Source organism: Xenopus tropicalis, chromosome 4 (assembly GCF_000004195.4).
Source record: "Xenopus tropicalis strain Nigerian chromosome 4, UCB_Xtro_10.0, whole genome shotgun sequence".
NCBI lineage: Eukaryota > Metazoa > Chordata > Amphibia > Anura > Pipidae > Xenopus > Xenopus tropicalis.
Window position 1 is genome coordinate 93,198,318 of NC_030680.2, and position 24,475 is coordinate 93,222,792.

The following is a 24,475-nucleotide window of genomic DNA, read 5'->3' on the forward strand; positions in this document are numbered from 1 at the left end:
AAATTAAATGAGTTAAACTACTTCCTAGCATGCTTTTAAGCAGGGGCGTAACCTCCTGGCCTCATCACCCTCAACAAAATGAAAAATTTCCCCACCCCGAGTTTAGCCATATGTGCCCACCTTCACCTTGTATAGAACCTTGTAAAGTACCAACCTGAAGATGGTGCTTACCAGGACTCCTCTTCTCCTGGGTTCTCACAACCATGGATTCTGCTCTCACCTCGCTCAGGTTGTGTAAAAGTGTTAGGCTTAGAGTCCATATAAACTTTCCAGTGTTCAGAGAAGATGGCAGACAGGTAAGAGGTCAGGGTAGGTAGCAAGAAAAAATAAGTGTATGGAGCATGGCCAAAGGTCAGCCAAGAGATCAATAGATGCTGGGTAAGGTCTAGGACAAGAGCTCACTCATGCAATAGTACAAGGTGAAGGGTTACTGCCCACAGGCAGATTTGCAAGTTGTTGATAAATTACCATAGGGTCTGCATGTGTTTTGTATGTATAATGTGTGCAGTAGCAAGAAAATACTGTTATTCAGCACAAACCCAAGATCAATCTTGGCTGTCACACAGCACATACATGAGTCATGGTTGATTCCTAACTGCTCAGACAATTCATGCATGGTAAGGGGGTGGGCATGACTAAAATGAAACTGGGACATCACCTTAAGAAAAGGGATGAATTGATTGATTATGTATCCATAGCAGAAGCCATTTGGCTCCTATGCACCACAACTTCTATATGTCATGTCAGGTGTGCACATTTGTGTGTACGTCACATAATTTAAAACCTGACCACGGTCACATATACAACAACATGGATATAAACAACCATTTCTGCGATTTGCCCCCCAAAAATAGCATCATCAGACGTTTCTTTACATTTGCCTTTGAAGTTATACCGCTAGCCCTAGCCATGGATTTATTTACTTCTGGACTCTGAACCTGATTTGCCTTTTTTGACACTGGCCTAAATTATAAAAAAATAAATCACTTAGACCTGGTGTAGAAATCTTGCCACTACTTTCTTTGCTGCACAATAACCAACATACATTCTCTCAGTAGGGGTTGCTGGATCAATATTTAAACCGCAGCAGAAAGTCCAACAAAGCACCAGAAGAGTGTTGGTTCACATCAACTCTTAAAGAGATGTATAGTTTTCCATGTACCTGGCTTTTCTACTTCTTAGCTTTATGGCTCTGTCTGTAAATAGAAAAGAAAATAACTTTACATAATTTATAAAAAATGAATACCTACTAACACCTCCAGTTAGTTTTGAAAGGAGCTAATAAAATACCTACATATGACTCTTAGATTCTAGGGAAAAAGACCTAAAATCACATTTTTAATTATGTATCGAGACAAGAGCCTGCTAAGTGGCAGAACTGTACTGAGGACAGGATATGTTCCCTGTCCTATTGCACAATCACATCAAACACTGTAAATTACTCCTGATTGCTCATATTTCACAAGAACATCTGCATCTTGAAAGGAAAATTGATGATAAAAGGGAATCACCTGGTGGTTTATGAAATGGAAGCAGATAAGTGTAATTTTTACCTTTAGATGAGAAAAATAGCTACTTCTGTTTGTACATAGCTATTAGATTTTCCTAACAGTTTAACTCTACATGTTGAAAAGATTGGCTTTCCCTTTGCAAACATCAGGCAACTATGTGATATAAAAATCTTTGCAAGATAACAATGAGGACCATGCCAACCATAAAATGGCTGTAGTGATTTTACTAAATAAAACTATACAATATGGCAAACATTTTTTTTCTAAAATCAGATATAAATTAAGGATCAATAAGCAAAAAGACAAAAATCCTTTCTGTCTAGAATATATATTGGACTGATCTGTTATTGAATGGAGGTTTGTATGTTCATAGCAACCAACTTTTACTTTACCAAGCTTTGCCTGCACAAAGATATTCATATTAATGACTTTACTTTGATTTTCACAAACAATTGCATACAGCCATTCAAGCAGTTCTATGTGCTGTGGGCCTTCCACTACATTGAGTTCTGGGGCCCCAAAAGGACTTCAGTAAAGACTAGTGTTGTCAGGAGATCTCCTGTGTCACATAGGGGCATACAGTATTTACTAATCCACGAATCTGAATCCCGAATGGGAAAAAATTGGATTGGAAACGAAAATGTTGTGACTTTTTTGTCGCCGTGGCGTTTTTTTCGTATTTTGCGTGATTTTGTCTTCGCCGTCACGACTTTATCGTATTTTGCGCGACTTTTTCGTCGCCGTCGCGATTCTTTTGTATTGAGCAATTGTAAACGGTGGAAAAACCAATCCGATTTTTTCATGGCGGCGACGAAAAGGTTGCGGAAAATATACGATAAAGTCGTAACGGCGACAAAAAAATCGCGGGACATCCGAAAAAGTCACGACGGCGATGAAAAAGTCGCATAAGTACCGATCATTACGAAAAAAACGCATTCGGACGCTTGTGGATTAGTAAATGTGCCCCATAGTGTGAGATTTGCAGTCTTAGGACTCCTATGTTACTGCCTGTAGCATGCAGTGTGTGATATTCTGTGTGATATGTGACATACCATCATTATCACTAGCCAGGCCAGTAAAATACCAGCCAAGTAGCAACCCTACAGTTTTTTCACCCACCATGCCCATTTCACTCCACACCAAACAGTGCAAAACAAAAATCTAAATTTTTATGTGCAGGGATACCTGTAGAGAAAGCAGATTCTACTTCATCTGTTTTTTTTAATAACAGCTTATTTCCAATAGAGGAGGGTGTCTCAAATGAATTTGCAGTACTGCTCTAACTTAAAATCATTTACAGTGGAGGAAATAATTATTTGACCCCTCACTGATTTTGTAAGTTTGTCCAATGACAAAGAAATGAAAAGTCTCAGAACAGTATCATTTCAATGGTAGGTTTATTTTAACAGTGGCAGATAGCACATCAAAAGGAAAATCGAAAAAATAACTTTAAATAAAAGATAGCAACTGATTTGCATTTCATTGAGTGAAATAAGTTTTTGAACCCTCTAACAAAAAAAGACTTAATACTTAGTGGAAAAACCCTTGTTTGCAAGCACAGAGGTCAAACGTTTCTTGTAATTGATGACCAAGTTTGCGCACATTTTAGGAGGAATGTTGGTCCACTCCTCTTTGCAGATCATCTCTAAATCCCTAAGGTTTCGAGGCTGTCTCTGTGCAACTCTGAGCTTGAGCTCCCTCCATAGGTTTTCTATTGGATTAAGGTCCGGAGACTGACTAGGCCACTCCATGACCTTAATGTGCTTCTTCTTGAGCCACCCCTTTGTTGCCTTTGCTGTATGTTTTGGGTCATTGTCGTGCTGGAACACCCATCCACGACCCATTTTCAGTTTCCTGGCAGAGGGAAGGAGGTTGTCGTTCAGGATTTCACGATACATGGCTCTGTCCATTTTCCCGTTAATGCGAATAAGTTGTCCTGTGCCCTTAGCAGAAAAAAACCCCCAAAGCAAAATGTTTCCACCCCCATGCTTGACGGTGGGGACGGTGTTTTGGGGGTCATAGGCAGCATTTTTCTTCCTCCGAACACAGCGAGTTGAGTTAATGCCAAAGAGCTCTATTTTGGTCTCATCAGACCACAGCACCTTCTCCCAGTCACTCACAGAATCATTCAGGTGTTCATTGGCAAACTTCAGACGGGCCTGCACATGTGCCTTCTTGAGCAGGGGGACCTTGCGAGCCCTGCAGGATTTTAATCCATTGCGGTGTAATGTGTTTCCAATGGTTTTCTTGGTGACTGTGGTCCCTGCTAATTTGAGGTCATTAACTAACTCTTCCCGTGTAGTTCTAGGATGCTTTTTCACCTTTCTCAGAATCATTGACACCCCACGAGGTGAGATCTTGCGTGGAGCCCCAGAGCGAGGTCGATTTTGTGCTCCTTCCATTTTCGAACAATCGCACCAACAGTTGTCACCTTCTCTCCCAGCTTCTTGCTAATGGTTTTGTAGCCCATTCCAGCCTTGTGCAGGTCTACAATTTTGTCTCTGACATCCTTGGACAGCTCTTTGGTCTTTCCCATGTTGGAGAGTTTGGAGTCTGCTTGATTGATTGATTCTGTGGACAGGTGTCTTTTATACAGGTGACTAGTTAAGACAGGTGTCCTTAATGAGGTTGACTAATTGAGTAGAAGTGTCTAACCACTCTGTGGGAGCCAGAACTCTTAATGGTTGGTAGGGGTTCAAAAACTTATTTCACTCAATGAAATGCAAATCAGTTGCTATCTTTTATTTAAAGTTATTTTTTCGATTTTCCTTTTGATGTGCTATCTGCCACTGTTAAAATAAACCTACCATTGAAATGATACTGTTCTGAGACTTTTCATTTCTTTGTCATTGGACAAACTTACAAAATCAGTGAGGGGTCAAATAATTATTTCCTCCACTGTATATATTAAGCTCCCTTAAAAAGATCAAATACAATTTAAAAAAAAACAGCCAGCTAAGTGTTTTCGAACTACACATTTTCCTTCTAAGGTACTCATAAAAGGACTCCTATACTTCAACAACTCTGACTTGCAAAAGTTATATATCGCAGACACATTTCTTCTATTCATTGGTTATTAACCCATCCTCCCATTTATGACATTCTCTCCCGCTCATTTGTAGAAGGGAAATTAGGGCGTCTACGCGGAAACGCAAGGCATCTCTGGGAATTGTGGTTCACATTCTCTTCGGTGGCCTCTCAGATGTAAAGGTTTCATATGACCGAGGAACTACAATTCCCATCAAGCGCCGCGATTAATGGGACTGGAAGATAATGCTTCCCGGCATACCTTGCGAGTGGGCCCGGGAGAGTTTAATGTGAAAATGGAATAGGCTGGGGCAATGTTGTTGTATGTACTGCAAAATAAAGGAAAACAAATCTGCAACTGGCCGAATCCTGCCCACCCCGTGTGTTGTTACAAGGATGAGTACCATGTTTCCTGTCTGAGTGAAAATGGTGAGCTGCATTTATTACAGATTCTAAAACACCGTGAACCAAGTGTTATAATATTGTTTAATGTAATGTATAGATGGCAGTTGCCATGCATATCTACAGATTAGGGGCTCTAAAGCAATTTATGTAATTAAAGTCATTTGTACGTTGTAGAGCCATACAGGTTCGCACCCAAACAAGATGCTATTTAAAATACAAAGGCTGTAGTAATTAAGAGTGACATTTAAATTCAAAACTCATATCAAAGTAGCAGTGTTACTGTCAAGAAATATCTGTAGATGGCATTCAGAGTAGATAGAATTAATTTATAAATGAGTATAAAGCACTGCGTAACTATTTAAATAAATATAATACTTTAGTCACTTGTAGATGTTGCTGGCCCTTTAACTGGCTGTTTTTAACATATTTATCTAACTCCTGGTGTCAGAAGTAGGTGTACTGTCTCAGAGACAAAATCCCCATCCTTGCATATATCTGGCATGGTTCACTTTTAAGCAAACTTTTAGTATGTTCTAGAATGGCCTATTATAAGCAAATTTTCATTGGTCTTCATTATCTATTTTTATAGGTTTTCAATTATGATTCCTCCAAACTTTCAAATGAGGGGGGGGGGGGGGGGATCACTGACTCCAGCAGCCAAAAAACTAGTTTGTGAGGCAACAATTTTATTGTTATTGTTACTTTTTATTATTTTTATTTTGTATTTTGGTCCTCTTATAAATATATCACTCTCTTGTTCAAATCACTGCCTGGTTGCTAAGGTAATTTGAACCATAGCAACCAGATAACTGTCAAAATTCCAAAATGAAGAGTTGCCAAACAAAATTGAAATCATTAAAGAAAAATACAAATTAAAAATAAAATGAAGACTAGTTGCAAATTGTCTCAGAATATTACTCTTTACATCATACTAAAAGTTAGCTGAAAGGTGAAAACCCCTTTACGTAGGCATTATTGTGTTATTTTCAGTCTCAGTGAAGGTTTACATTTCATACATGCATGTATTTGTAATGTGCACTGGTTTTTGTTCTGCCTCAGCCATTGCTCTTTTCTGTTTCATAGCTAAATAAAAAAAAAAATACTTTTCAATGCAACAATGTTTTAAAATGTAGATAAGCAATTTAAACATTGAGTCGTGTATTCACCCACCCAGGCTTAATATCTATAATCAGTGCCATAAAGCAAGACTGGACTGTGGGTTTTTCCTCCGGCATGGAAGTTAAATTAGTCAGGTGCATTTTAGAATGTTATCCCCAATAAATATTTTTCTTTGCAAACCTACAATGCTTTACATATTATTGTACATGTTGTTAAACATTTTTTTAAAGTAATACTTATTCTTTTGACGGTATCTGTTTAACCTTATTATTATCATTGACAACTGTTCTTGTAGATACAGATTCCCAGACAGAAGTGTTTTGTAACACTATAAAGGAATTAAAAAGCACAAACTCATTTACACTCTTCAAAAGGCTGGAATACCATGATTGGTATTTAAAAGGATAGTGAAGTGTTCCAGGTCTTATTAGAAGAACATCACTATTCCTCTGTAAATGTCAGTATTGCTAAGCTTTCCTGATTCATGTGCCCACTGCTTACTTGCTTGCTTTAATCTCCTACATGGAGCAGCTATGCCTGTGTTGTTGTGCTTTGGGGTGTACAATGTTCGAATAGGCTGAAGGACAAAAAAAAAAGGGCTCCAGCCAATCAACAATGACCCCCAAGCTCAACGTCATCCAGGAAGCTGCATTGTGTCAGAGATGAGCAAATGTTAATATTCTGGGGGCTGAGGGGAAGCAGGGAGCGTCTGCATTTGGAATGCTTATTGGTATCTGGGCTTAAAGAGGAATTGCAATACGTTACTGTTGAAATTAAAATGTGCCAATGGGCACTTGAAGTAAAATGGATACATTCCTGATCAAAATATGATTTGAGCAAGTAAGAAAATCTGATTGGCTGAGGACTGGCCAAAGAAATTTCACTGGTCCATTCAAGGAAGTTCATTCATTGGCCTGAGGGCCAAACATTTTGGTCAGTCCACTGTAGCCACAAACTTTGTGTGATAAATTGTATAACTCTAGTCAATGGCTTGTGGGCAGAATTACACATACACAGTCATGCGAGGCCCATTCGTGCATGGGCAGCATAACCGAGTTAGATTTTACTGTAGGGTAAAACTATCTCTCTCTCATGTATATATGTGTATATATACATATATGTATATATATTCATTAAGTGTTTTACTTGGGTGCATGCTGCTGATCCTACTTCCAAGCATCAAATATAACTCAAACATGAACACGCTGCAGCACTCCGATACTTGTGAAAAGTGTTTATTGTGCCAACAAACTAGGCCTGGTTGAATCATTGTATTTACCAATACATATAAAACTCTTGTAGCATACTGTGGCATTCAGTTGAGCTTGTCTGTTTCTCTTTAGTCTGTTCAGCACAGTTTCTACAATTGATCTGTTTTCTGCCAAAGGGAGACATGTTTTTTTTTCCATGCATTTCAAGAAACAAAAAGTTATCAAGAATGCAGATACATAAACTGAATATGGATAAACTTGTAGAGCATTTATCCAAATAACAGGTAGATCAAGGCAAATCACCCTTAACCACAACTAACTGTGCAAAGCTGGTGCCTCTGCTCTTTGGTTGGCAGGAAACATATACTTAGTGCTAATAATAAATACCAAATTATAACAATTGTTTTTTTTCTTTGCTTTTAGAGAAGGAGTCTTGCTCCAAGTCAGTTGGCAAAGAGAAAGCAGGGTAGCTCATCTGAGGATGAGGAATGGTGTGAAGATGCGGTAAGATGGTTCTTTCAAGGTCTGGCACAAATAATAATACTATTATGTATTTCAATTACTGCTCAATATATTTCTGAGCACTTCCAAAGTAAAACTGCCACCAATCCCCTCCAATCTCGGTGCCTATCTCCGTGTGCCTGTTTATCTCTTAACTACTCAAGCAATTAATATCCAACCAATATCTCTCCTCTTTAATCATGCCCTGCTGGACCCCCAACAATTTTGAGTCACAGCATTCCACAGAAACTGTTTTAATGCAACTAACAAATTATCTGTTATCGACACAAGCCAAAAACCAGCTTTTGGCACTGTTTATCATCCTCTCCTCCTTCAGTCCTTTTATTTTCTTGCTGTTTATGAAACTGCCCTATCCTGGTTTTCCTCTTATTTTTAAAGTTTCTCTGTTTGCTCAAGGCTTTTCTCTGTATACTTCCTTCCTTTGCCAACTTGTTTTTCAAATTGATATGGTTTACAATACCACACCTCTACTGATGATACTCTGTTTTATCTCTCCTCTCCCCATGTTAACCCAGAACTTTTAATTTGTGTTTCTTATTTGTCAGCCGTGCCTAACGATGTCACATCAGTGCCTTAAAGTAAATCCATGGAACATCCCATAACATCCCACAAGTGTCTATTACCATTAATGACTCCGCTGTGACCCTATTTCCCCTGGCCCAACACCTAGAGGTCATCCTTGATTCTGCTGTGTCCTACGCTCCTCATGTCCAGTCAATTACTAAATTATGTCACTTTCACCTAAGAAACTTCCAAAATATGATCAATTATCACACAGGGTACCACCAAAATTATTATTCACATTTCAGAGTATGACTACTGTAACTGTCTATTAATTGTCCTACCCATCCATAAACTGTCTCCTCTCTGGTCCATAATAACTGCTTTTTAATAATAACAGCATTCCTCTTTTCTTGGTCTGCAATGGTGTTTTTAGGTTCCAAAGAGAAAACGTTTAAGCAGTAACAAGGACATTCGAGAGAACTGGATTTCACCTTTTCGGAAACCTCTTGCACAAGTAACAAATAGGCCAACGTGTCTTGATAGCAAGCAACATGTAGGTGTCATCTTATTTTAATCTACATGCTAAACCATTTACTAGGGTACTTTACACCACCACTACCTATAAGCAAGTGTTTAGCTGGCCATGTTGAGGTCACAAAATGAGCAGATCTTTCCCTGATATGCCTATGATTGATCCAGTTGGTTCATATTGATGCTGTTATTGTAACTGATAAACATATAGACAATTTGCGGGCAAATATTGGTCTGAGGGCCCCAAACAAAGGTATATAAGCTGCTGACTGTCAGCATCTTTTATCGACCCATGTATGACCTTTAGTCTAGTGTGTGAATATGTGTAAAATAAAAAGCAGTATATGTGCACTCCTATTTTAATTCAGTCAACATTATAAGACTATAAAATTAAACCCAACATCATAAGAAGCAAAAAATACTCCACTCACAGGACTTCAACATATAACATTATGGTTTATTGTGTATTACAACGTTTCAGTTGCATATTTAGACACAAAGGAGAGAGGTCACAATATGTGACCAAAACATTGGCTCAAAATATGTTTAACCAAATAACATATAAAAATATGCCTACACTATTTTGGGGTATGGTTGTCTAAATGGAGACCTGGACTTTATATACTGCCCACTAAGTAATTTTGGCTCCTGCCTTTGTTTAATGTGTTTGCAGCCTGGATGAGATAGGGAAACCTAGGAAAGCTGTGGTCAAACTGGAAATACATGTTTTTCATTAATATTGGTATTTATTTTTTTAATGTACATCTTCACTCTAAGAGCAATTGACTATAAAGCCATGTTTATAAGGAACCCCCTTTAATATGGCAATTGGTGCTTTCTGTCAGAAATAAAATGTACTAACATTATCGTCATTCTTTGCAAATGTAGAGATGGCGTTTTTTCATTCTGCTGCCAAGATGATGATATTCTTTTAGATTTTATGTGGTGGATGATAGGGAAATATTTTGTGTGATAAGCTTGCAACATAGAAAGTCAAATAAAAGGATGAAACTGGCAACTGAGAAAACCAATTTTCTTTTGTGTTTTTGTCACTCCTTACATTTTATTATTGTCAGAATTATTGCAATCTCTTTCCTTTTGTCTAATCTTCTAAATTGTGCTTCAGTAATATGGATAGAACAGCATTTCCTGTTATGCTCTCACATGCAATTAAAGTTGTGTATCTTCTTATTATAATAATGTATGTTCTTTGGTGCCTGCATTTATAGGAGGCCTTTATTCGAAGCATATTGTCAAAACCATTTAAGATCCCCATTCCAAACTATCAAGGTAAGATCCTATACATTTTGCTGTTACATTATCTAAAATTATCTAAAATAATAGCTGCAGCAGTTTTAACTGTAAGGAGATGTTCTTTCAAGCAATAGTAAAAGTAGGCAATGACTTTTATGTAATAAATTTTGGTTAATCTTCTGTGTGGCTATTATAAACCTTTTGGTGTGGACAAGGAAGCCATATGAGTTAAGTGGTTTCCACCATGTGTATTCCTCAGATCTCTGCTGTGCAGTACTAGACCTATAGTACATTCTTTCCAGTTTATGAAACTGGCACTGCTTGACTGGCAGTGGATTATTGTTCTGTACATGCAAGTGTGGATGGAATTATACAGTGTTCCGTACCATTTTTGCATTTAGTCAATTGTTGGTTATTGCTGCTTTGGCGCTAAATATATAATTCAAATATTAAAGCTACTGTCAATTAATTTGATGCAATATCAATGTTTATACAATTTTATTTGCTATAGGTTAACATTTAAATATGTATATTTCTCTAAAAAAAAAAAACTTGCTACTATTTTAGGAGGCCTAGGATTGCGGGCTTTGGGAATCAAAAAAGCTGGTATAAGAAGAGCCCTCCATGATCCATTTGAAGAAGGTGCTTTGGTTCTTTATGAGCCCCCTCAGCTTAGTGCACATGATCTGCTCAAAGTGGACAAGTAGGTCATTTTTTAATTCAATTCTGAAGAGAGCACTGTCTGCATAGAGATTTGCAGTGTTATAAACCAATATCTTACAGAGCATATTAGAACACATAGGGGTAAGGTAGATCTATATGCATGTATGTGAATATGGATAATATAGACAGTAAAAAAGTGAGTAAAGATTAAAAAAAAAGTTTTATAGATGGCTTTGCACAATTTTTTTTTATGATGAAGAATTGTCTCTGGAAATAAGGTGAACAATAGAAGGGCTTTCCAATTGAGCTTGGTAATAGGAAAAACAAAGTTAATTTTGTTGGGTCATTATTTTTTGTTTGGTAACACCTCTTGAAAAACATCCCAGTTCTTCCAGGAGTAATTATATTGTTAAATAGTATCACTCTGTAAGGCTGTTAGGAAATCCATTTGTCTACAAGCAAGAAAATCTTATCAGTAAGTAGACCGATAAAATAAAAAATCATTGAAATACAAAAAATAGGTAGATATCTGGTAGTTGTTGGCCATGACAATATTCATATTATACACAGCCAGCATATATCTTCATGGTGGGTACCAATAAATGCCGGTGGGCACGTTGCTCGGATACTAAGAAGACTGTATTGAAAGTTGACAAACTTGCTGTGTAGCTATGGAAACAGAGATCTGAGAAGCTTTTGGAGAATATTTACTGAGTGAGTTGTTGGATGCCAATGAAAGAAAATAATAGCTTTCAAGGCACAAATGACATTACTAGGATTGTTGAGTATTCCAGAATTTCAATTTCATTAACAAATTGCCTTCTTAATGACTGTGTTTAATGTCCATCTTACACCAATTATTTAACTTCCCCCAGGGTTATGCTTTGGTAGAAGGGATGGTGGCAAAATAACCTATTGATATTAAATCTTCAGTCATCCATAACTTCACATGCTGTTTTAAAGTTCCATAAGGTTTAAAAAATTGAATATTAGGCAATATAACCTTTACAGGAGAAGGAAAGGCTAATAAAGAGTTAATCTCAAGCTGCAGGCATACCTTCAGTTCTCTTAATAGTGCTCTTAAGTCTCCCCATATTTCTCCTGTTCAGATGATCAGAAGCCAAACAGGAAGAAAAAATGCTGAACTCTGTAAAGAAAGTTCCTATAATGCCTCACTCCTGCACCGAGACCAAGACCAGTGTACATGCTTAGTTAGTAAGATTATGAGTCAGCTTCCTGCTGATTGGCTCAGATCAACATTCCTAAGGGGGGGGAGGGAGTTCTTAGCATTCTTGAGGGAGGGGGGTGCAGAAGAGAGGAGAGAGCTGCGTGTCTCTGGCACAGCAAAACAGACACAACAAATCAGTGCAGCATTTCTATGAGTGCTTATGGCTGACCTTTCTGATAAAGCTTACTTAGTTTTTACCTTTCTTTCTCCTTTAAATATTTGTGTTCCTTTCTGCATCTAACATAAATAGCGACTTGCAACATAAAGTGAAACAGATTAGATTTATATAAAAATATTATTGATATCATTATTGTGCTAGACTTAAATGTGCATCAGCTGCTGATATGGCTCCTTCAAATCCTTTCGGAAACTTATCTTATGGGGGAGCCCCAACAAGTCTACCCAATTGATATCTGGCCTAAAACCGGGCAGATCTCAATCAGGCAGGTTTGATTTTCCTGCCGGATCGGAGACCACATTGGCTCATTGATGCGGTCCTTGCTTCTATTCCCGACGCTGTAACTACTCTGATTTTGCCACCTTAGGTGGGAGGTTAGTGGAAAGATCCGCTCATTTGGTGACCTCGCCAAAGGAAGTGGAACTTATGGTGTCTGCCCACCTTTAGCTTTGACACCTCTGATTTAGGCACAACAAGTCTAGAGTATGGTAAATGTTAATAAAAATAGGGTTCCTAAGTCAGCCATTCTAAGGGACTTGTGTATGAGCAGACCAGTTTTGTTCCTTTTAGTTTAAATATTTTGTCATCTAAGGAGCCATAATAGCATGAGTGGCCATGAGTTCCCTGCAACTCATCACAAATTCTTGTGGTCCAGTAATTTAAACAATATGATTATTATAAAATATAATAATATAAATACATATAGGTTGAAAAGTCTTATTAGTCTGATTATTTATTTATTTTTTTTTTTTTTCCAGAGAGAAAGTTCCAGTCCATGTGGTGGTTGATCCAGTACTTGGGAAGGTGTTAAGACCACATCAGAGAGAAGTAAACATGTTTCGCAATAGTTATTAGCAAACTGTGACTTGAATTCTCTGGAGGGATACCATAACCAAGAGGTTAAAGGAAGGGTAACACAAAAAATTTGGAAGTGTATGAAAATAATTAAAATATAATGTACTATTACCCTGCACTGGTAACAGTTGTGTGTTTGCTTCAGAAAGACTTCTATAGTTTATATAAATAAGCTGCTGTGTATCCATGGGAGTACCTATTTAAATTCAAATAGAAATAAATGGCACAGGTTCCATAGCAGATAACAAGCTCTCCATTGTATTCTACAGAGCTTATGCTATTTAACCTGTGCCTTTTCTCCTTGGAAAGCTGCCCCCTTCCATTCCTATTATTACTTGGAACCCTCTACATTTCTGCCTATATTTTGCCATAGTTTGCAATTGATCCAGTGCATACATGCCCAAAAAGAGCAAATTAAATATCTTCAGCTCTCTATACTCTTTCTTAATTTTGTGCAATCTGACAAATGTCATCACATAATAATTATAATTAGGCCTAATTCCTCATTGGAAGCTGGAGCACAAATTAGTCACCTTGCCCACTGGTATAAATAATAACTTTGGAATACTATTAGAATGTATGCATGAAAGGCATGAAAGTGCATACCTGAACTATATATTTGAAATGCTATATCTGCTGCTGTCTTTTATTTTGTAGCTGAAAACCAAGGATCTATTTAGACTGCATACATTAGTCTTTTATATTGGGTTCCCGCTCATGGTGGGGCTCATTTGTCAATACTGGGCAAATTTGCACCTGGGTAGTGGGTAGTTTTGCTTTCACTGTTGTACCTGCAGCTTGCTGAAAAAGCTCACTGTTTGGTTACTGCCTAGAAACCCAGTGTTAATAAATGTGATTAATAAACACTGCTAGTATGTACCCTATTTTAATTTAGCAACACAAAACGTCCATCAGAAGCTCAAGCATTATGCCCCTTTTTCAACATGTTTGCAATAAACAGGGCTTGTGCTGAACATATTTCTGCTTAAAAAATGTTTGCTCCTTGTGAAGTACTGTAGATTAGATTACAAGTGCACAGATAAACTGCCTGCATAATGGACATCTAACAAAGTCATAACAGACTTTGTTGAAGGAAGGAGTTTGTATATTTGTAACTACAGATTTTTATGATGAAAACAAAAAGAAAACTGTATGTTTAGCACAACCCTGTTCACATAACACATGTAGAAAAGGGGGTGTATGGCCTATAAATAAAAAAATAAATAAAATAAATGACTTGAGCAGTTCTTTCTCTATTAGCCTTAGCAATTCTGGCCATTGCCACCAACTTTGGTTCTTGTGTTGTGCCTTTCACCAGGTATATATTGAATATGCATATACCTGGAAAGAACTCCCATAACCAACCTTTTAAAGATAGAGAGTTTCAAAGCCCTGCTTTTGGGGAGGAGTAATAGAGTTACTCCCAATGTATTTCTTTCCCCAAATGCACTAACAGAGATAAGAATTTAAAAAGAAATTGGCAACTTAACAATTTTTTGATTTAAATATTCATGCTGCCTCCCTGCTCACAGGCTCTTATTTAAAATGTTATTTAAAGTTATACCAGTTCAGACAGTATTGTTGAATCTAAAGCATATTCATATATTGTGGTGATTTTCAGTTGCAGTCCCTAAAAGGGATTTGCTTCCAACATTGGTGAACACTGCTACTGCAAGTCGTTTGGTAACAACTGAATTTTATATTACGTATCTCCCAGATGTGAGGGAACCCAGAACATATGTACTTGCAAGGCATACTTTCTCTTTAAAATTAAAATTAATATTAATTTATATGAATTAAGGAATTTGTCTTAAAAACAATATTTGGTAGATTAGTATGTTAATGCATAGATCATAGTTGCTTTACCTTAGGGACAAACAGATTGTTTGCACAGTTATATTTTCTGTTTTAGGGTGTGAAATTTCTTTGGGAATGTGTGACAGGACGGCGTATCTCTGGAAGTCATGGAAGCATCATGGCAGATGAGATGGGGCTAGGAAAGACTCTACAGTGCATCACTCTTATCTGGACCTTACTCAGACAAAGTCCAGATGCCAAACCAGAAATTGAAAAGGCAGTAGTGGTTTGTCCATCCAGTCTGGTCAAAAATTGGTACAATGAAGTTAGCAAGTGGCTTGGAGGAAGAATACAGCCTTTGGCTATTGATGGGGGATCCAAGGAGGAGATCGACAAAAAACTAAGTAAGGACAATAAGCAGACAGTTGCCTGTATCTTGTGTCTTAATTTTCTTTCTTTTTGTTTGAAAGCAAATGGCAATCAGAAAACTCTCCTGCATCAGTGCCTGTCATTAAATGTATTTTTATTTCTAAGAGAAATATTACACTTTGTATTTTTAAATGGAAGCTGATATAGTTAATTTTTTTGTGTAGGCGGCTTTATGAATCAGCATGGAATGCGGGTCCCTTCTGCAATTTTAATCATTTCCTATGAGACATTTCGCCTGCATGCTGAAGTTCTGCACAGAGGCAGTGTGGGGCTGGTCATATGCGACGAGGTAAGTGCAGATGATATTTATAACAATATTTGTACATTTTTGTTATTTACTAATTTAAATACACTGGGCACACACATAAACTTGGTTTTAACAGAGCAACCAATACAGATTGCAGGGGCATAAGATTTTTCCCCATCATTCCTGAAGCCCTGGAAAGTTTCATATTTGGTATTGTTTGTAATAGCATCCTTGGTGCAGCTTTACCTTTAGACTTTGTGCAGTCATATCCTTGCCTCCATCTGCCTCTTCATTCTGAGCACAGTTCTAATACCATGTAAATTTTAATTACATGCACTATAGAACAAGTAACTAAGATGCGAATAAAAATATTCACATAAAGCCTGGATTAAGCTTTGTGTATTCAAAAGAGAAATTGATGGATTTTTTTTTTTTTGTGGTGAAATGTTTTCATTTTAGCTGCAAAGAATATTTTAATGTGATATGCAAAAGATTTCATAATATGCATGCAAGGAAATACTGCATAACCTATAATAGGAAATGAATAAAAACTTTCCTCAGCAACAGCATACATTTAACTTTTTTTGAAAGAAATAGATAAGAAATTAAGACAGCTCTCGTAAGGTGAGTTTACTGCAATAAAGACTTTTAATTTCAGGAGTACTAAGAAAGACACAGCATTCTAATTGATAAATTATTGATAAAACACTTGTAACTTTTTTTTGTAATAACTTTCTGTATTAATGTTAACCATTTATACCTACTTACTGATGTATATGATTTCTATTCCTTTTTTTTTTAATTGAAGGGACATAGACTAAAGAATTCTGAGAATCAAACTTACCAAGCTCTCAACAGTCTTAACACTGTACGACGTGTGCTAATCTCTGGAACACCCATTCAGAATGACCTCTTGGAATACTTCAGCCTGGTGCACTTTGTTAATGCTGGAATTCTTGGTAAGGGTGCCATCTACAACCTCTCTTATTTTATGTTAGACTGAGAGTCAACTCTCCCTCTGGCTTCAGTACCTACTGAGAGGTTTTCAAAATGATAATGAGTGTATTGACTCATTGACTCTTAATTTTGCAGTTAAGAGTTTCCTTGAAACACTTACTTGTTGTCAGCATTTCAATGGAATAAGTGCAATGGCTGACAAAATCAGATCCAGTAATTTAACCCATTATGACTCTTTTGCAAATCATACCTTCCTATATCCATGCAAACCTTGATATTTTACAGGCTGTCGGTTATAAAGAAAACTGCACTTGTAGTGTGATCAGTGTTTTAGTCAGCACCAGTGACATAAACACCCATTATACACCCCACAGACAAGCCCTTATTTGGCACCAGAGCACTTGCTATTGGAGATTAAGATATTATTTTTAAAACATTTTTAATTATTAACGTAATTGTCATTTTGGGCTTGGGTGTGGGTTAATTAATTGGTATTCATGTCACAGGGTGGTATCTCAAAAAGGCCTGTGTGCCGAACGAAATGTTGATTATGCCACAACAAATTGATTTTTTTGTTTTCACAAATCCTGCAAGTGCTTTGCTCTATTTTTAATTGAAAAAATTCCAAAGTTTCGAGCTCTTCCTCAGGGGCAAACCACTATATATATATATATATATATATATATATATATATATATATATATATATATATATATATATATATATATATATACATACATACACACACACACACATTTTTGCCTATTAATTGGTGCTTTAACTGGTGCTGTATTTTCTTTCTGTATATAGGGACAGCTCAAGAGTTCAAGAAACGCTTTGAAATTCCTATTTTAAAGGGAAGAGATGCAGATGCCAGTGCTGCTGACAGACAGAAAGGAGAGGAAAAACTCAAAGAATTGATCGGTGTTGTGAATAGGTCTGTTATTGCCTTCTTTTGCTTATGTCACAGCTTTTCACCATTTAGACTTGCAAATTGTTTAAGTCGTTTTGATATGTGTTTTACTTTCAGGTGTCTCATTAGAAGAACGTCAGACATTTTGTCAAAGTACCTGCCAGTAAAGATTGAACAGGTGGTCTGTTGCAGGTAATTTGCCCTTCCTGGTTCCAGTTAAAGGAAAACTATACCCCCAAACAATGTAGGTCTCTATAAAAATATATTGCATAAACAAGCTCATATGTAAAACCCTGCTTCATCTAAATAAACCATTTTCATAAAAATATACTTTTTTTTAGTAGTATGTGCTATTGGGTAATCCTAAATAAAAAATTGCCACCCCCTGGGATCATGGGATTTACAGTGCATGCATACATGCTAGGCTACATCAGCCAATTAAAGGACAAAGTTCTGTCTTTTGCTTCCACACTTCTTCCTGTTAAAGATAAAGCTGCATTATCTTTGGTCATGTGATCTCTGAGGGAAAAGATGTAAATGGGCAATATTTACTGATAAATATATTTTAGTTTGGTGAGATTCTTTAATGAATAATCTGTAAGTCAAATGGCTCTGCATTTTAAGTATATTGCATGTATATATTTGTAATAGAAAAATAATAGAAAATAGAATAGCAAATGTTAGTTTGTAGTTCTACCTTTCTTTCAAAAATTTTAAAGGCTGCCTTCATAGTAGCAAACCAATTCACACAAAAAGGCCAAGTGATATTTTCCCCCATTTTTCATTGCAGATTAACTCCTTTGCAATCAGAACTCTACAAGCTGTTTTTAAAACAAGCAAAACCTGCAGAAGACTTAAACGAGGGGAAAATAAGTGTTTCTTCATTGTCTTCCATTACCTCTTTAAAAAAGCTTTGCAATCGTATGTATTTTGTCAAGTATTATTTATCATCCACGTTAAACTAAATAACCACTGACCAGGAAATATTTTGTAATCATCTTTCCATAATTAATACTAACACAGATCCTTCACTGATTTATGAGAAGTGTGTGGAAGAAGAAGAGGGCTTTCAGGGAGCCTTGAATCTATTCCCTTCTGGTTACAGCACTAAATCTGTGGAGCCACAATTATCTGGTAAGAAAACAGAAATACTTTTTTTTTCTCACCCCCCCCATGATATATTTTGCTGGAGAGGCATCTAAAGGATAAGTATACATACACACAGATCGCTTGAGGTAAACAAGTATGCCAGACACACAAAATGTGATTGTAACTGGGTCGCTCTACCCTTTCAGTTGTTGCTGCATCTCACTCTATTTAAATTCACTAAAATGGGCCAAAATCAGCCCATAATATCTGCCCATTTCTAGAAACTTTGCTGTATATGATTTTGCTTTGATGTGGCTGTTATGCCCCTGTCTACATTATCACACAACCTTAGACTGAAATGGGCAAGTGTTTTCTCTGTCAGAAGAACAACACTTTTATAGAAGCAAAACAAATTAGAATATTTGTGCTGAAATATAATGCAAGTATACAACTTTTCTCTTCCTTACAAAATAGACATGCATTTTTAATTCTTATATTGCTCTACCTTCATTTGCCATACTGCATTTATTTTTTTAGGGAAAATGCTTGTTCTGGATTATATCCTGGCAGTTACACGAAGCACTAGCAGTGATAAGGTGGTTTTGGTCTCTAACTACACCCAAACACTGGACTTGTTTGAGAAATTGTGTCGGACAAGGAGGTAGGATATATTCGACTGACATTTGGAGTTGCATTGGAAGTGATTATGCCAAAAATTTAGACTTGGTTTGCTTTCTTTAATAAAGACAAGGTGAAACATTTGCCTGATTTGTCCATAGTTTTCAGTAAAAGGTTATGTAATAAATATGTGTATGTTTTGTATTTTAAAGTGATGGATTCCTAGACAAAATTAATATGTTTAAATTCAGTATAATTATTGCATAAGTGCAATACTTTCTGGCTGCCAAAGCCATCGTTATTTTATATTTATCTTATTATTTTATGTTATTCTCATCTTATTTTCTCTTTAAGATATCTTTATGTGCGCTTGGATGGGACCATGTCAATAAAGAAGCGAGCAAAAATAGTGGAACGTTTTAACAGCCCCTCAGTAGGTACCTTTGTTAGATTTAGGCAATGATTGTATAATCAGAAAATCTGCCAGGGGTATGATGTTAACGCCATTAAATTAATATTAAAAGACTTTTAGGAATGGTTTAATTTCTAGGAAAATTAGGGGTTTATCTGGTTCCTGGAAAACGAAAAATCTTAATCATTTTTTCCTTTCGGCAGCTCCTGTTCATGAAGTACTACAGGGCAGGCAGCAAAGGTGTTTATTCCTTGTACATAATAACAGTACTGTACAGTATACAATAGAGAGCGTTGTGATAGTGTTGTATCACTATCACTGGACACAATTCTGTGGAATCAGCACTGCATACATGAGCATGGGTAGGAAGTGAACGCCCCACTTGGCCAGTATTCATAACTCGCAAGTAAGGAGTGAATACATAGATCTCTGGACCTGTACTTATAGCTTGCTTAGGGAATATTGCCCTTAGCTCTACAGCATTTGCACTTCTGCCCATAGTAAAGGAGCTTTTGTCATGTCAGCAATCTGACATTAACCAAATACATTACCTTTGGGAAACTGAGCAAGGCAAAGGGACTGATAACTGAAGAAGCTGCTACTTGGAGAAAGTGTCTGGTTATAAAACTAACCCATTGAATCTGCCCTGAAGGAAAATTCAGAACATGCTGTAACTATCCAAACAGTGACAGAAAATAACACAGTGCTTCCATCAGGTGCTGGACAACCAGATCATGCAGTCTTCTACTTTCTGATCTTTTATTCTTGCAGTTCAGTGCTACAAACTTGTGTTTTATATAGGAGTGAAACAGAGAATGAAGACAAAATTTGCATTGACAGAAAATCAAGTAACCCCTAAATCACCAAACATATAACATCTAACAAATTTTAACCCCTCCCTTTTTGAAAGTGACCGGCTGCTTTAATGGTCAGTCAGTAAGCTGTATCTACTGTATTTTTAGGAGCAACTCCTGTTTTAGCCATACTTTCCCCGATATGCTTGGCATAAATATAACAATGCTTCTGGTCCTGTGGGCAAGGTATGTTAAGGTTCTTAAACATGTATTATAGTTATTTTTCTGCATGTGCTTATTTCTGACAGAGTCCTGAATTTATCTTTATGCTGAGCAGTAAAGCTGGTGGCTGCGGTTTAAATTTAATAGGCGCTAACAGATTAGTGATGTTTGACCCAGACTGGAACCCGGCAAATGATGAGCAGGCGATGGCTCGTGTATGGAGAGATGGCCAGAAAAAGACCTGTTTTATCTATAGACTACTTTCGGTATGTTGCACACATCACTGGCATTTTTCAAAATGTATCGCTAGACTGTATGGAAATGTTTATACCATACTGACTGGCATGTTGGATTAGGCTGCCCAGATCATTCCCGTAACCAAGGACATTTTTATAGAAACAGCCCAGCAGGGCAGCAAGGATCTGAATATGTTTAAATGCTTTCTCAGGGAATCTTCTATTGATGTTGCATGATTAGAAATGGCTTTTAAATGTAGGTTATTTACATGGTGTTTGAGGTTTAAAATGCCAACTATTAAAGGAATACTGTCATGGGAAACCATGTTTTTTTTTCCCAAAATGCATCAGTTAATAGAGCTTTTCTAGCAGAATCCTGCAGTGTGTTTCAAAAACACAAACAGATTTTTTTAATATCTAAGTTTGGATTTTCACATGGGGCTACCCATATTCTTAATTTCATAGGGTGTCACAACCATGTGACCTGTGCTCAACTTCAGTCACACTTTCCTGCTGTGCTGCAAGTTGGAGTGATATCCCCTCCCTCCCTCCCAGCAGGCGATCAGCATAACAATGGGAAGGCAGCAAGATAGCAGCTCCCAGTAGATATCAGAATAGCACTCAGTAGTAAGAAATCCCAAGAAGTCCGGCTTGGGACTCCTCCAGTTACATGGGAGTAGGAGAAACAATAGGTTCCCTGAAAGCAGTGCATGTGTAGTGCTGGTTCTATGCTTTGAGATAACTGCCTACACACCAATATTACAACTAAAAAAAATACATTTGTTGGTTGAAGAATAATATTTTAAATTTTTAAATGGTAGAGTGAATTATTTGCTATATAAACAGTGTAATTTAGAAATAAAAAGTATACCAACCAAAAATCATGACAGTATCCCTTTAAGGAAAATGCCCTAGTACTGAAGTAGCAGCTCTGGAATAGTTTATATTTGCTGGATGCGGAGTGTTTTCTGCTTTACAGACTGGGACAATTGAAGAAAAAATCTTTCAGCGCCAAACCCACAAGAAAGCACTGAGCAGCTGTGTGGTAGATGAGGAGCAGGATGTGGAGAGACACTTCTCCATTGGAGAGCTAAAGGAACTCTTCATTCTTAATGAGAACACAACCAGTGATACCCATGACAAGTAAGTGCTGGACTAGAAGGAAAGTAGTACTATATTCCTAATAAATAGTTATTGATTGAGATAGAGAAACACTCTTCAGATTCTTCCATCACTGAAACTCTTTATCAAAGCATCTTTGCCTTAAAATATCCACTTTACTGCTGAAACTTTGTAGGGTATATCTATCAGCTCTGACGTACATGTGAACACTAGAGTCCTTGGCAGTCAGGTACTTGACAAACTATTGTAGAATTTTTGAACTGTAACAGGAAGCATGTTAACCACATGGTGGGTCCAACTGGATAATGACATTTGTGTAATGCCAAGGGAGAAATAATATGCCAAGGTGCAATTTTTTTTCCTGTGCAGTTTCAGTTCTGCCCCCAACCACCTGCTTAAAATTATATTAACATTTTCGTTTACCTACCGTTCATGATTTTACAGTGTGAAGTTGTTTTTGCTGGACTAAAAATGAATGTAATTGTTTGGTTATTTAGATTTAAGTGTCGTCGCTGTGTGAATGGGCATCAAGTCAGACCTCCTCCGGATGGTACAGACTGCACCTCAGACCTCTCCCAGTGGAATCACTGTGCTGACAAGCGAGGGCTGCAAGACCCAGTTCTTGTGTCTGCTTGGGATGCTGCCATCACATTTACATTCCACCACCAGTCCCATGAGGAGCAAAGGGGTGTTCTTTAGCTTTATTTAATCATCTGCTGAAAGAGTGAAGGTGGGAGACTGGAGAGATGAAAAATCCTTTTTATATTCTGAGTTGCAGGCCCTTATGTTATGTTTCCTGCTTTAATGTTGTGGCCCATCAGGTTAACCTACATCTTTTTACCACTGTTCCTTAATGGCAGTATGAAACTCTGAGGCAAGAGCATCATGTCCTAATGTTTATTTTGTTGTTTTTCAAATCGCCCATATTATTGTATGCTATTTGGAGGTAACCTGTCAGTGCATGGACACAATATACAGACTTCCTCCTTACAGCTCATTGCTGCCATCTGCTGTACCCTATGGGTAGGCTAGGCACCAGTCACTAGGCTACTGCAGTTTTTCAACAACTCATAAATAAATACTAAATACTGATATATTGCAGATGTGTGTTATCTTGTGAGCCAAACCAGTCTTGTGCCTGCTCAGCACAACCAGCACAGGTTGTTTTATTCTGCTTGTAGCACAAGTAAAATTACAGATAAACACAGTGTATGCTAAGTCCTTTTTCAGGAAAGTGGTTTGTTGACGTACGTGAGCTAAGCGTTTGATGTATACCTCATGGAGCTCAACTGCATTACACGGCGTAGAGTTATTTATCCCATTCCCCTGTAAGACTTTGCACAAAACAAAGACAAACACCACAAAAATAGTTTTAACGCATCATTTCTGAATTCTGATTACTCGGTCAGTGGTTTCCAAACTGCATGGCTGGCCCCCTGTGGGTGCTCAGCCTAAAGACCAGTTAGAGTGAGGTTTGGGGGGGAATATGTATGTTCTCATCTTGATACTTCTAAAAGCTTATCATGAAAGTCAAGCAGAGCAGGAAATAGGGGTGTGCTCTTGTTTAATGTTCAGCACTGTTTTCATTTATATGAAACTTATGAGCACCAAAAGATGGACCTCCAATGGGAAGGGGAGGGGGGTGAGGGTTGAACCAATAACATCTTACAGCAACTGTTGTATGTGGTGCCAAGTGGTTAAGCTCTATGGAAGCCAGTCCTGAAACTGCAGCATAAGATCCTTGTAAATGATGTATATTTGTTATATGACTTATTTAGATGCAGTTTATTTACCTGTGAATATCTTATTTTGTATAATGTGTACAAAAGAAACACTGCAGTCCAAAAATGTATGTCTAAAATATTACAATTTGTGAAACAGTTGTGTGGTTTAGTTTGTAAATCTGCAGTAATGTTTACGCATTTTGGAAATGTATTATTTTTTTGTAACTCTTTATTATATTTTTAGCTAATTACAACCAAAATTAAGTTTGTAGCACCATTAACTACAGTATTCCACAATATAACTTATACGTCTGTTTTTCAGTATACTGTACTAGTTTGGAAAAAAGACAGGTACAGAACTGTATGGTTTTCTGTATTATATATTTTTATGGGGACAGAACAATGTCTAGTATTAGGAGAAATCTGGACATAGTTATGAACTAACACAGGCCTTGCCTGGCCCTGTTAAACTATAACAACCAATCAGCAATTTGTTTTTTTTCTGGTCTAATGCGCTTAGGCAATGGACACTTGCTTTGCTTCTCTAAGCCTGCTTTAACTTGCGTACTGGTATGCGGAGCAGAGGTCAGTCCAAAAATCACAGAAAGCAGGCATTTTTTTGGCCGACCTCTGCTCCCATGTACCTCAGGCAGAAGCTGTACTCTTCAGTGCAGATGCACAAGGGAGTGGGTCCGCAAAGCAAATGCTCTTTGTGCCTATGGCACCAATGAAAGGAAACATCTAACTGCTCTCTTTGTGTTAGAGGTCCAGGCCAAACTTTGCCCATACAACAATATGATTTGCTTCCGTTTCTGATCATGTTCCACATTGGCTCTGACATCCGTGTGCTCATCTGCCCTTGCCAGCCTACCAAGGAACACTTCTGCTGAAGATTGGTTTTTACTGG

The 24,475-nt window shown here is 37.3% G+C and overlaps 1 protein-coding gene across 1 annotated transcript; it reads left to right on the top strand.

Annotated features, from left to right (window-relative positions):
* Positions 1–4,819: 4,819 nt before the first annotated feature.
* On the top strand, positions 4,820–22,936 carry rad54l (RAD54 like). The gene is given in 18 exon segments (NM_001001241.2): positions 4,820–4,967; positions 7,697–7,777; positions 8,733–8,852; positions 10,060–10,120; positions 10,652–10,787; positions 12,912–12,981; positions 14,921–15,209; positions 15,399–15,523; positions 16,290–16,440; positions 17,249–17,375; positions 17,469–17,543; positions 18,142–18,272; positions 18,375–18,485; positions 18,978–19,101; positions 19,413–19,491; positions 20,573–20,752; positions 21,702–21,865; positions 22,342–22,936. Coding segments are annotated over 18 exon segments (2,229 nt in total). The 5' UTR covers positions 4,820–4,964; the 3' UTR covers positions 22,544–22,936.
* Positions 22,937–24,475: the final 1,539 nt, after the last annotated feature.